The 15075-nt window shown below is 41.4% G+C and overlaps 1 protein-coding gene across 1 annotated transcript; it reads left to right on the plus strand.

The window, feature by feature from the left end:
- Positions 1-354: 354 nt before the first annotated feature.
- tbx21 (T-box transcription factor 21) lies at positions 355-14809 on the plus strand. The gene is made up of 6 exons (XM_044013520.1): positions 355-1199; positions 9648-9802; positions 10728-10849; positions 11344-11502; positions 12170-12231; positions 12592-14809. The coding sequence occupies exons 1-6, from the start codon at positions 652-654 to the stop codon at positions 13400-13402; spliced, it is 1857 nt and encodes a 618-aa protein (XP_043869455.1). The 5' UTR covers positions 355-651; the 3' UTR covers positions 13403-14809.
- The last annotated feature ends 266 nt before the right edge of the window (positions 14810-15075 follow it).

Raw genomic sequence — 15075 nt, forward strand, 5'->3', positions numbered from 1 at the left:
CTATATCGTTTTATGATATTAAAAAAAACTAACTCACAATAAAAGGTTATATTTCATTTACAGATTAATGAAAGTGCACAACATCTATCAACTTTGTGATGGGGTAAAATTCCCTTTAATTATGTATTAATTTATTTTAAAATAGACTTTCCTTTCTTTTAAATGCATGTCTTTCAAAGGACAGTGTGTGTGTGTGTGTGTATGTGTGTGTGTTTGTGTGTGTGCGCGCGCGTGTGCGTGTTACAGTGGGAGGCTCTTTCCTATCTGGAGCCTATCACGTATCGCCTCTGCATCAGACACACCTCCATAATGTGAACACTTACTAAATGTATATAGCATAGGTTAGAAAAGGGAGTCTGTGTCAATGTTAGTGACTCAACTCGTCAAAACAGACAGAACCGTCATTTTCTCGGGTAATAAAAAAAAAAGTTTGAAGATGAATAGTCGTATTTTTGAAACATGGCTCTGAACGACCAAGACAACACAGTTTAAAGTTTGAGGTATGACAGAGAGCTGTGCGTCCTGAGAGAGCAGAACACTCCAGGCTGCGTTGTTTTTAGTTCTTTTTTTTTTACTGTGTATGTTTTATTATTAATACACGCAAGACAGAAGACTTATGACATTGCGCACAGACCGGGAGCGGGGTTGCAAATGGGCGGCATAGGTGGCAACCTCTACCTCAGCATGTTGAATGGGGCTGAAACGCAAACTTTCGGAAAGAGCACCGACATCAGCAGTCACCTCCACCGCGGCAGCAAGGATCTAGCCGAGTTTAAAATGGGGATTCAGGACGCCAGATTTTACTACCCGGACTCTGTTCAAAGCGGGCAGGACGCTCTGGCTCTGCAGTATCACTCGGAGCAGGCGGTGGGAGGGTACGCAGCGCAGCCCGCCAGGTTTTACGCACAGACCATCAGCAGCTGCCCGTATGGCATGGTGCGCTCACCGCCGAGAAGCGGTGCCGGGCAGGGTTACATCCCGACGGCGGGGGAAGGATTTCCTGCGGCCAGTAAAGACGTGTATTCTCCGTCCCCGGAGAATTACACTGCGACCTTTCAGCACAGTTACCAGCGGCCGCCTCTCTACCCGTTACCTGGGCTACAGGTGAGCGGGAAGACCCAGGCTCTGCTCAATAACTACCCGCTGTGGGCCAAGTTCCACAAGCTGCAAACTGAGATGATTATCACCAAACAGGGGAGGTAAGTTCTGACAGACAACTCCTGGATGTCTCACTCGTTTGTTTACACTGCACTTTGTTCACTCTTGACGTCACTTTTGTTTATTTCAAAGACAGAAAAACATCTGGATTTTCTCACACTAATTTACTCACTGTCAATTACAAAGTTATTTCTAAACGAATTTTCGTCATGTTGCACTGAGGTGAGCGCGGTCAGGTCAGAAAACTCGTTAAAAGTCCGTACTTTGCGCAAAGTTGTTTAGTCATGATTATAATGCATTTGGAAATTTACGAGGAACTCAATTAACTACATTGTTCCGTAATTGCAATTGTATGTCTCAACAGAAGCGTATTCATATAAGTTATTAATGATACCACCAATAATTCATTTAAATCGTTCCGTAAAAAAAATAATAATATTATAACAAATGTGTTAAATAAATTAGAGAAAATTGACATCTGAAAGGTACTGATCCCCTGGATTTAACACAACTGGTATTAACCCGCAAAAGGGACGATAATCAATTAGATTACAGTGTTTTTATTTTTCCCCCCTCAGAGATGAATGACCTTTAGGACCAGAAGGTCCTTCGTTAAATCAGCTGTTAAATGCGCAGTTCTCCAGCCACTTACATATTTTTAGAAACAAAATAAGGAAACTAAATGAAATATAACAAGAAAAAATGTGTCCCATGATTTATCTTTAAAAAGTTTTGTTTTGTTTTTTTTTTAAAGAAGGGGTGATAAAGTGAGGAAAACAACTTTAAAATATAACTAAATAAATAACTGTGTCTTGCGCATATTCTTGATGTGGCAACTTTATTTTATTGTTTTTGCTTTATTATGCTCATAATGATGAGCATAATTAAAACATTAATATGTAAGTGTCACCATATAATACAGACAGTATATGAGCGCAGCGCGCGCAGCTCCTGACCCGAGACACCGCTGCGGGCCGGGTCCCTCTCCTCCTCCTCCTCCGGTGGGTCAGCGAGCATTTGGACGCGGCCGTCATGTCGATGAGGATTAATCCACTAATAGGCGAGGCTTGTGTCTGACAGAAGGTTTCAGGCCTTGTGTTTCTCATGGAACGGAAACAAGTGCACAGTCACATCAGAGGACACTGATATATGTCCAATGATTTGGCACCAAGTGCAATTTCAAAGTTAAAGTTGATGGAGAATTTTTGGGGTTTTTTGGGGGGTTTTGTTTTTTTTTATTAAACATGTACATGTCCTTTTAAAAGCTGGAAATAATCAGTTTTATTCTCAATTTCTTATTATCACATTTGAAATTTCCAGCATTGTTTCTTCATGGTTGACTTTCACTACATACCTGTCAGTACTGTTGTGTGTGTGTGTGTGTGTGTGTGGCCTGTACCTGTTAAATACTTGTATTTATAATTTCCATTAACACATTAACACGCACATGCTTGACTTTTCTGCACACTCTCTTTAAGACAAACTCACAGTAATAACAGGAACGGTGAGATGGTTGCAGAGGTGTTATCCTTTCACATGCAACAAAAAAGCTAATTTTTTTTTGTTGCACGAAAACCACAAACCTCACATATCACAAACATTTCAAATCATTCCGATGAAAGAGTTCTCTCTTTCTTCCTTTTTTAATCCATAGATCCCTCTCTGACAAGCACAACTGAAAGTATCATAAATAATAAATAAATAAATAATGTTGAAGGTGCCCTAAGACTTTTTGCAATGCAGAAAAAAAAAAATCCTGCAAGATTTTTGGAGTAGTTCAGAAAAGGAAGAGTACAGAAGAAAAGAAAAAGATGGTTTTCAATATCAGAGGCGATAGTCTTCTTAAATTTTCATCTTGGTTTCAGGCAGCCACAGTAATTTTGCAGTGTTTTTTTGCAGAGGAGTCTTTGGATGTGCAATGTTAATCAAAACTTTGGTTTCTGTACAGGTGAGAGAAAGTGTAGAGTGAAGTAGAGAGAGAAGGGTCAAACACCACTGAGCCTTTAGATGGCCACGCTGAGAAGGTGAGGCATCTTTGAAGTTCAGGAAGTAAGAGACTAGATTCTCTCTTCCTCTGCTTTCTTCAGCCTGACACTGGGTGTGCAGCCTGACAGATCTCTCAGAAGTTTTGCTCTTGTACCACAACTGGGCTTTGAAATCTGGAGACATTTTCATGGTCTACAGCAAAGGGGGTCGAATTCATCTGCACTTTTCTTGAGCTAAATTCAGATCACCACACCCTTGCGTTTTCTTCGAAACACACCGTTCTGGGATTTTCTGATGTAATAAAAATTTACGTGACTAAAAGTGAAAAAGACAAAGTGAAACTTTATTTCCTCATTAATTTGTTTGACCATTGAGCTGATCCTACACCTGGGGCTTTGACTTTAGAAATGAGTCAAGGGCACAGACTTTTCCCTGCAGTGGTATTTTCCCTAAAAGCAGGGGGCTTTCTTCTTTTGGCAATATTTGTTGAATATTAATTTGTTTAAAAAAAAAAAAAGGATTATTAGATAATCAGCCTGACATGTTGCCTGTAGTCGAGCAGCATTTTTAAAACTTTTTGAGAGATTCAAAAAAATAAATGATCATGTCAATACGCGTGTATTTGACTGTAGAGGAGGTGCTCGAGTGACAGTCATCACACGACCAGCGTTCAGGGAAACAATGCAGAGTTTAAACTTCAGAGTCAGAGGAATCATGCTCATCTGCTCTCTCTGCTCCACTGAGTCCAAACTGTGATTGGACTCTCGTGTCTGCTTGTTTTTCAGAGAGGGAAGAATCCCTTGATTTATTTTAGGCTGAAGGACACATTTCATTATTGCATCACAAAATGAGGGCTGCTAACATATATTCTTTCTCATGTAACCAAAATGAAATGTGTTCAATTTCAATGGACTGCAGCTGCCAATGTATCTGCACATACAATTACTGAATAATCAAGTCTCTTTCCAAAGTAGGCATACTTTTGAAATCACTTTACACCACCAAGGAAATTAGAGTGGGTGTCCTGTCTGTGAAGAATGGCTGCAGACATTTCAGCACACTGTTGTCAAACTCATTAGTAATCATCATCATCATCATCATTGTCGTCACTCGCACTGTTTACATTGTTTTCAGGGATGTGTGGAGCCAGCGTGCTCGACTTATCTTTCTTTCTCCTTCTGAAAGCAGAAGTGGGACTATTTCAAGGTTTTGACAGACTGGCTTTTCACTTCCTGTTCAGCTGTTTATGTGTGCATGTGCGACTCTTTTCACAGAAAGGCATCGAGTGCCAATATTTTCTGATCGCAACACAATTATTGTTTCCTCTCACCACATTAAAACCCCCGAGTGGTAAAAGGCGTATTCCTAATGCGCATTGTTGTTTTTCACTGGCGGTTTTTCGAAAGGGTTGATAAAATCTCGAGGTTGAGTTTAATGCAAAGCCATGTTTTCTTACAACAAAAAACAAGGCAACAAATCTCATGAAAAAAACACCAAAACTAAACTCACAATGATCTCATTAACAAGTATTTTGTGTGTGTGATGTATCTTATTGCTCAGAAATCTTCTCCTGGTCCCTAAAGTCACATCAAATTTTGATGAATCCAGATTAGAAAATAGTCTCTACTCTATTTTGAATACTTTTTAAATGAATACATGTAGTTGAGAACCATTTAAAATATTAATATTTGAAACAGACACGCTCTTGAGGAGAAACAGTTGAGCTGTTTTAAAGCTCCAGTGTGTAACTTCTGTCGCCTCGTGTCAGTTCCCATCCAGACTTATGCTTCCAACTTCCCTCATCACATGTGATGTCCAACACGTCACTCTGTGTCACCACAGACACAAAACCGAATCACCGCTATACTGAGAAACACGGCGAGAGCCGTGTGGAGCCGATGAGCTTCGTCAGCATTACGGGAACTCATTTGACAACGTTTTGAATGACACAGACATTTGTTTATGTGGAAAAATGTACACCCTATAGCTCGGAGCATGAAATCAGCAGTACATAAATTATATTTCAGCAGCTAACGTTGCTGAAAACCCCTCTGAAAAAAGCCAATGCTGAAGCGAGAGTGTCTAAGTGTTAAGGGGAGCTCGTTCGTGTCCAGCAGCAGCTGTAGACTGGCATGTTTTCATCATAGATGATGAAGCGTACACGCGGGTGACAAAGACTGGACCTGAACTGCTGTCTGGATGAATCAGCCGGTGCGCTCATGTAGAAAAGTCCACTCCATGGTGAACGTGCAGCTTCTGTCCTCCTCTCAAGCCTTGCATCCCCAGGACAAACCACTCACCTCTTCCTTCACTCTACCCTCTGCTCTTTCCGTCTACCTTCTTCTAACCTCAACCTCCCCCTTGCCCATCTTTCTCTCCCCAACATCCACACAGTTAATTTTGATTTGTTTTAAATGTCACCACCACTGGAACGTCTCGGTATTACTGGCCGGTTCACCACACTCGTGGTATTTTGTCTGAAGATATACCCCCGTTATGAGTATTTGTGCATGTACACCTGGTGACGGGGGCACCAGCCGTTTGTCATCATTGTCAGGTTTCCAGTGAATCAGAGTGGCACAGTGGCAGGTTGGTTAGGGAGCCTGTCTGCACGCTGCAACACAAGCGGTTTGATTCCCACCAGTGTTCGTGTATCTGCTTTTAAAACAAGCTGCAACAAACAACAGCACGACATGCAACAGACAGAGCTGTCCTCTTTGATGTTGTCATGAAAAATAAAATAAATACGTGTCGCGCTGTTGTCAGGAAGCAGTAAAGCTACTGTACCGCGCTGCCTCGACCACACTGACAATACCTGCACGCTGTTCTGTGTTTTTCAGCTTCTCTCTATGAACTTTGTACATGAAGCCTAAACACGCCCACACATGCAAATAACCCCTGTGTTGTGTTTTCTATGGTTTCCCTCAAATTGTCAACTACTGATTTCCTATAAAGGGCTCCAGTATAAGTGAAGTAACAATGTCAGTAAAGCAAAAAAAAAGAACTACTCGTCTACTTTCCAGATCCCTCTCACGCTGTGTAGGATTAAGCCATTGCTGAGCAGCCGAGTTTCTGTTTTCACTCGTATTCAACGGTGCAGTGGAAGAAGAGCCCCGTCACCTGTTCTCTGCGAGCCACTAAAGAGCTGCAGCCACGATTGTGTTTCACAGGGAATTATGATTGATTGTTAAACTGGACTCACCATGTAGCCAGAAAGACCCAACTGGGACCGTTCAGTGGAGGGTTTTGTCTTACCACTGAGGGGTAAAGGAGGATGAGAGAGAGAGTAGGCCTGTGTGCGTGTGTGTGTGTGTGTGTGTGTGCTCAGCTCACAAGCATAAAGAGCCATTATTCAAAGACACAAACCACAACGTACAGTATTTGTGAATGTGACTGTGTTTTCATACAAGTTAGTGGAAATTCTGACTCGAAGATGACGCTCAAGAATATTCAAATCAATGACACAAATAGCACCGCGTTAAGTCTGATATTGTGATGTCAAAGATCCACAATGGTTTTTAATTCATGTGTTTTAACAGCTGCCAGTATATCATTATAATATACAGTGAATGTCTCATGATTAAAAGGCAGTTGAGTACTAGGGCCAGTATTTCAATAAATATATAGATCAAAATGTACATTTTCTTAGGGGTCATAGGGCAGAGTAGTTGGCCTGCAGCAAAGAGACCCAGATTTGCGACCCGGTCCGAATGAGGGCCTTTCTGCGTGGTGCTTGCATGTTCTCCGGGTTCTCCGGTTTCCTCCCACAGTGCAGAGGTTAATTGGACACTCGTAGGTGTGATGAACTGGCGAACTTGGCGACCCTGTATCGGCTGGGATTAGCTCCAGCTCCCTCCGACTCTCAGGTGGAGATAAAGCGGTAGACAGTGACATACTTTTATTCTATATTAATGTCACAAAGGTTTAGCATACATGTATATGCATTGTTCAAACACACTTTGAGATGTAACGCACACTTTCCATGCATGTTTTGCCTCAGATTCATGATATGTTTGTCACGTCATGGCCATTAAGAAGTTTAACTCAATCTTTAATTGACAATTAATTGTGATAACTATTGATATTGACTTTTCATTGTGATCATGTTTTTGGCCATTTTGCCCAGTCCTACTAAGCAGTTAAAAAGAAAAAGAGTATAAGTGATAAAATGCACTGTAGTTTCCACAGGTCTCTCTTACAGAGGGGGAAAGAACGCATTAGGGAACAATTACAAGCTGCAGTTTAATGCACATTTGGTGCTGCAAGACACTGGTTATAGACAATAAATCGCATTTCTTGAATGACAACAAGACAGATACAGAAAATGACCTTAAATTTGAATTGGTCTTTAAAAAGGTCACAGTAACTTTTCAATTAAATCACGAGTTATGTGATGAAAACCTATGTTTAGTTTTTAATACCAACATTACAGACACATGCAGTACCAAAAAGCTTTAATTCTACACTGACAGAAATGAAGTCTTTATTGTCATTATACAAAACGTACAACAACATTTATACACAGTCCCATTGAGTGCAAACAGAGCAGTCTAACTATCTTACCAAAACATAATAAAACGAACTACTAAACCTTAAAAATATTTAAAAAGTGTATATACATTAGGAGAGTATGTGAAAAAGGATTCATGTCCAAATGTAGCTACAGAAACTCACACATGTAGAGTGAGGCAGCGTGCACATGATAACACACACACACACACACACACTCTTCTCCTCTTGAACGAGGACAGGCTCTGCTGCAGATGACCCACCAGTCTGCTGACAGAAGCCTGGCACACACGCGTGTTTTTGCACCACTAAATGACCACACTGCCTCAGGGAGAACACCCTGAATTAAAATTAGACGAGTTTCCATCCGACATAACAATGTTTGCAGTTTCTCTAAACCTAGCGCCACTAACATACGTTTTCTGAAAATGCTTTATCAGATCATTATGTGTTTTAAAGTTAGAACTGCATGTTTTTTTGTATTCACAGGTGCGATCTTATCGAATTGGTTCAAAAACAGTTTCAGGGTTAGGGTTAATTACCTAGATGTGATGGTTAAGATAAGGGAGAAATGGTGAGGGTATGCATTATGTCTATAAGTGTCCTCACTAAGAATGCTATGCAGTAATGTATGTGTGTGTGTGTGTGTGTTTTGCTCCATAGCCTCGGGTGCTGTTAGCCAGTGTAAAGCAGCTGGGTCTCATGTTGAACACATTGCCCTGATTTATCAGACACAATGCTTTATTATGATTCAAAGAAATAAACAGACATGTGCAATTCTATTATTCATTTTCCTGCAGAGCGTTTTTAGATGAGTCCGTTGACATAGAGAAGAAACTGCAGTCAGCAACCGCTTAGCTTTGCATAGAGAAAGGAAGCAACGGGGGGGGAAAAACCATGTACCTCAATCTTTCGCACATAAACTCTCAACAACAGAATAGTAAAAGATGTTTATCAGTGAGCGTGTTATTTCAATACTTTGATGCAGATGTTTTTGAGTTATTGTGGTCTGATCTTCTGACTTTTAATCAGCTATTTTTCTTTTATTTGTCATTAGCTGAGATGATCGCAAGCAGATAAATAAAGTGAAAAAGTGACTGACTTGCCCAAAAAAACATACAAATATTAATTTGGTGGTTTACTGTTCATTACATGGGAACTGAGGTAGTACTACACATGCTACTGGATATCTAAATTCATAAATATACCACTATATCATATCAGAAGTGTCTTTTTGTCAAAGTATTGTAGTGATTTTGTTGTTTCTCTTGGTTTAAGCCATCCTTTCCTGCTCCTTCACTGGGTTGCGGTGTCCAGGGAAAACCCTGACCTCCTGGTTACCCCCCTCTAACTGAAGCCTGCCGTGATCAAAAGACATTCAACATGTAAAGCTCCTATAATCAGGAGCAGCTTCTGGGGCATCATTTATTAACAGCAGCATTAAATATTTACCTATACCCTCCCCTGGCACCAGCATGCATTACCCTGATTCTTCAAGTAATGAGGTCTGACCATGGAGCCACGTCCCTGTCTTACAACACATGTCATTGTCCCTTAAATATCACTTATTATATCTTCAATCACAGCAGAGTCATTAATTGCACAAATGAGGACGACCTACGCAAAGGGAATTAAATGATTTAGAGCTTTGTGTCACTGTCTCTGCTTTGCCTTCAATTGGCAGTGTTTGTCAAATGTGGATTTCAGTCATTTTTCCAAGGTTCAAAGCAGCAAAAAATGTACGTGTTCATGAATAATATTTTATATGCAGCTCGTCCAAGTCCTTAATTTCTTTAATTTCTATACACAAGCATTCAATTCCAAAGAGAAGTGATGTCAAACCTAGTCATGTTAATTACTGTCAACCTTATATTTTTGTCGGTAACATAATTACCTAAATGGTAAATTTATAATACATGTATTAAAATGTATAAATAAATATCCAAAATCAGGAATCAAATGTTGTTGTTTTTTCCCTTTGTGTGTTTATTCAGGAGGATGTTCCCCTTTCTGAGCTTCAACATCAGCGCTTTGGAGCCCTCTGCCCACTATAACGTCTATGTGGATGTGGTTCTGGCCGATCAGCACCACTGGAGGTACCAGGGTGGCAAGTGGGTCCAGTGTGGGAAAGCAGAGGGAAACATGCCAGGTACCTTTTTACCTTTTGCCTTTTCTTCACAATATTTCATTACAATAATCAATTAATCAAAGCTTCAAAACTCCTTGTCTGTTGTGTCTGGAAGTGTCTTTTTTTTTAAAAAGCGACGTAATTAGCCACATAATTCTTCTTCCCAGCATTGTTTAGTTGCATTAATACAAACAGTTGACATATATTGGATTTGACCGATTTTACTCCACACCTACAGTTCCGTATGAAATGTGGTTCTCTTTCTAGCCACGTCTCATACTAGCTTCCTCCCGTCATTCGTTCATCGTGTCTTCTTCACACCTCAGATAAAAACGTAAACAAACTGCAGCAAGTCAACCAAGACAAGATTGTTGTGTGCGACCCGTGATAGACGAAACCACAAATATATCAATGAGAGATACTGCAAGGTGTTGTCACACATGCTACAGGTGTTAGGGAAAGGTAACCTCTGATGTGCAACAGCTGGGGAAACTGTGGTGAAACAGCTTCAGTCAATTAGATTTAATTGTGCACTTGTGTGGTGTGATCATCAAGGGTTAGCGGGTCACTGTGGTAATGCTGTGAGATAGAGCTGCAATTGTATTGAGATAGTGCAGAGATTGTGTAAAAAGGAGACAACACTCATAATGTATAATAAATAATATTTGATATGACAATAATATATGACAAACTACTTACATAGCCAGTATGATATATAATTGCAGTTAGATAGCTCAAACAACAAGTTTTATTTCTCATATAAAAGATTGCTAATTAATGATATACAGTATATCTGCTTGATGAAGTAAGATAAAGTAAAACAATAATGATGCTTCTTTTTTTTTTAGATGTAAAGGAATGTTGTACAAATAAGTAGTGAGTACACAATGAAGGAGTGATAGTTGTAAGTGTAAGTGGGGCTCATGGTTTACTTTTGTCCCTGCAGGGAACAGGATGTACATGCATCCCGACTCTCCCAATACCGGAGCCCACTGGATGAGGCAAGAGGTGTCGTTTAGCAAACTGAAGCTCACCAACAACAAGGGCAGCACCAACAATGTGGCACAGGTACAGTCATTTGCCCTGTTCTATGTCCCTTTAGTCTCTTTTCTTTTCTTGTCTTTAACCTTTATTTAACCTGGTAAAAAAATTGGAAAACATTGGAACACTCTTCCAAGGGTGATCTGGCCCAAGAGGTCAGCAGCATGTCACAATAAATATCAGATTAGATACAGGAGATAATAATACAAACAATCATTTCTAATGTCTCCATCAGGATGTGAGTTTGCTGATTTTAGCAAATGAAACCAGTTTGTTCTTGTTCTTTTTTTAGTATGTACTTAGTTCCAGAATTATAGAAAAGACAAGACGTGTTTATTTTCTTCATCATGCTTTTACTGAGTCAGTTAAATGTGAAAATAAATGCTCTGAGATGTCGATAGTATATTTACAGCCTCCTTTACAATTCCACTCTGTCGTGCTATTGTCCTCGATAAAGAAACAACCGTAAACCCAACTGTCCGTTCTCCTGGTCTTTGTGTCCATCTCTCCATCCCCTCCAGATGATCGTGCTCCAGTCACTCCACAAGTACCAGCCGCGCCTCCACATTGTGGAGGTGAAGGAGGACGGCTCTGAGGATCCTTTTCTCTCAGCCAAAGCTCAGACCTTCGTCTTCCCAGAGACTCAGTTCATCGCCGTCACTGCCTATCAGAACGCAGACGTAAGTCACCTCTATCACACGGACGAAGGGGAGAGAACAAACGTTTAAAGTTATATCACTGCATTTCATTTATTTTGCTGCATCAATTACTTCATTCATTCATTGCAAGAACCACCAATTTTTTGGCACACCATAACACCATGACGACACCTTTCACGCTCCTTATAAAAGCATCTTAATAAGGTTTAGAGTTGAATGATTTATGTCAAAGGCCATGTTTCAGATGGTTTATGCATGCATGCATGCATGTATCAAAAATGCATGCATGTTCATTACCATTCCCACAACTGCACTGGGTTACTGTAGAGTGGCTAAGTTTATCTGAGAGTCACCTCACCCCAGCTGACCTGAGTACTGTAGCTCACCCCACCCCCCCCCACACACACACACACGCATACACACACAGAGTAACAGCTGTTCTAATACATTGTGTAAGAGTCTGCATTAGCCAAGGAAGGACACACACACTGGTTTGTATTATGTTTCTATCATCACAACATGCTTATATGTGCAGTATGCCCACTCTGTTCTAGCAAAAACAGGAGAAAACCTCCACATGAACAATAAGCCAGTGGCCTCCTCTCTTTCTGCACTTGTTTCACACTAACTCCTTCTCTTTTTCCTGTGTCTCCTTTCTTTCATTGCCCTCCTCCTATTCCCTGCACAGATCACTCAGCTGAAAATAGACCATAACCCTTTCGCTAAAGGTTTCCGTGACAATTATGACACGTGAGTACTCGCTTTTTTTTTTCTTTCTTTCTTTTTTTAAAGATGTTTGCAAAGAGAAAACGATGCTTACAGTGAATTATCTCCTTTCTGAAAGTGTAAAGAACATGCAACCCTTTGCATTCATTCACCATTTATAGAGAGACTGGATCGCTGCATGCTGGTGATTAAATGTCCTGAGTGCTCATCACCCTTTTAATACTGGTATAGCTGCAATAATTGCTCTGCTCAAGCATGCTGCAATGAAAGGGTGTGAGATGTTTGATAGATAGTTTGAGGTTTGGACAGGAAATAACACCTTTTTTTTTTTTTACTCTTCTTCTCACACACTCTTCGTGTCCCCTCCTCCTTCCTCCTACCTAGGCTGTACGCTCCTCCTGACTCTGATCGCCTCACCCCCTCTCCAACAGAGAGCCAGCAGCTGCTGTCAGGGAGCTGCTTCCCCCAAGGCTACCTCTCTGAGCAGTACATGCCCCAGAGCCGCTTCTTCAGTCGTGAGCCTATTAGCGTGGGCCAGCAGCACAAAGACCCGTCTTCCAGCCCCAGTCCCCACAGCCGCTGGTACCTGCCGCCTCAGCAGGGTGTGGCACCCAACCGGCTTGACTTCAGTTCCTCATACGAAGGGGACTTCTCTGGAAACAGTTTCTACAAGCCTTTCCCCTTGCAGGCGTCTGCTCACCATGCCCTCAGCTACTACCCTGACCATCCTTTTGCATCTCCCAGCGTGTCCGTATCAGGAACCACCTCAGCAGGCTGGAGCACCAGTCGGCCTGCCCCTCAGTACCTCAATCACCCAAGTAAGCCTGGCCCCAGTCTGGGCTGGTTTAGGCCCATATCATCTTCCTCATCCTCCTCATCTTCCTCCATGTCGCCTGGCAATCCCAGGCTGAACCCTCCCTCGCTCCTCGAACCCCTGCAGCTGCCCGTGTTGCAGGACAAACCCAAAGACACTGTGGGAGTAGTCGTGGAGGAGCCGTGGCTCGACGCTCCCTCTGCGAAATCAGCAGACTCTACAGACTCGGGCCTGTTTGAGGGCGTTGTAGGGGACAACAAGAAGAGAAGAGTGTCGCCCTATACATCCAGCACTGAAAACTCCCCTCCGCCACACAGTGCAGATGTCAGTGAGAAGGACAGCAACAGCAATGCAGACTACTATGGCTATTACACCCACTGAAGACCTCACAAAGCACAACGTTCGCTGCAGTCTCTCCCAGCGTCTTCCTACACCGCCGTCACGGCTCTGAATCGGTCTGTACTGTCAAGTCCAGGTGCTGCAGACAAATACCAAAGCCACATAACACAACATCGACTGTCACATCACTGGAGGTCACACAGCGTGGCCAGCCTCTCTGTAAAGTCTCCTTTCAAAGTGTCAAATGAGGGCTGCAAGTGATAAGGAGGAACTTTTCGAGGTTACACTCTCAAACTTAGTGTGGAACAGGAGTGGATGTGACTGGCACTCTGCCCTTAAGTCACATAAATACCAAACAGACACACAGTGCAGACCTTTGACTTAAACCTTTGAAACATCTAGAGATTTATTTAAAAAAGAAAAAAAAAAAAGGATCTGCATATCTGGTTGCTGACAGTTGCCTGCGGGGATTGTCTGTTCTTCCTGCATCAAATACTCTCTCTGTCTCCTTTGCGCTGTCTTGTCTCAGTCTGTCTTTTCCCTCCTCACCCACAGCGATTCACACATACTTCAGATACGCTCACGTTCACTGTGTGGGCAGAAATTACCTTTATCCCACAGGCCTCACTCTTCTGATTCCACCCATGTCGTTTACTGCAGCTCCCACTAGTGGCGACAGTGGAGTGTTGCAGGCTGACAGTGTCTGAGTGAGCTAATGTGAGCGGGTTAAGAGAGATTAGAAGTAAGGCTGCTAATCTGTCACAGCCCTTGTGAGGACAATCTTGTGTGTGTGTGTGCTGCTGTTCAGTCAATCGGGAAACACAGCAGAGATAGCAAGTCAAGCACAATCCTTAATATGAGGTTTTCTAACCAGAGGTGAGAGTTTACATTAACAGCAGACACACTGCCCACCTGGGATTTTTTATGGTAAAAAAAAAAAATGAAATGATGGTTATTGCAAATGCACTTACATCCTAGCACTGTATATCTACAACACAGAGACAGGTAACATTGAAGTGAAGGTCGATGTCTCTGTTGCTGATGATCCTGATGATCACTGGGTCGAGCTCACTAGCAGATGTTTACAGAGGGGCACGGGGGAATTGTGATGATTATAATTATTGTATAACACTGGCTGTGTGATACTTCATGGACAAACTTATTCAGAATATGATTATTGTTAAGAAAAGAGACAATAGGGTGACTGGAGTGTGAAACTTGGGAAGCAAAGTTAACCCATCTTTGTTCAAAGGTTCCTGACTATCTTTAGATTCAGGCACAGCAAATTTCATTGTATTTTATGTACAATGGTAATAAAAGTTATTCTATTATAAAAAAAAATTTCCTTTCCTCCACTGTCAAAGCACTGTTAGTGAAAACTTCACAGACTGGTTGGTATTTTTATTATCAGTATCTCACTGTTTTTCTTTATTTATTATATATAGTTTGTATTATTTATTTTTGCAGCCCATGCAAGTTTAAATCCCAGGTAAAAAAAAAGAAATATATAAAGAAAGCTCAGGAAGCGCAATGGCAAAGGTCTGACAGTGATGTTAAATAAACCCTGTTTTGGTTGAATTGAATGAGAAAATAACTACAGTAGTTCAACAAATGTTTTCGCCATTACAGAGGGGATGTTATCAAGTTCATTGGGGTTGGAATCATCAAAAATAAAAAATAAAAAAATGTAGCTTTAGTCTCATGCAAAAACAAAA

Source organism: Solea senegalensis, linkage group LG18 (genome assembly GCF_019176455.1).
Source record: "Solea senegalensis isolate Sse05_10M linkage group LG18, IFAPA_SoseM_1, whole genome shotgun sequence".
NCBI classification, from domain to species: Eukaryota; Metazoa; Chordata; class Actinopteri; order Pleuronectiformes; family Soleidae; genus Solea; species Solea senegalensis.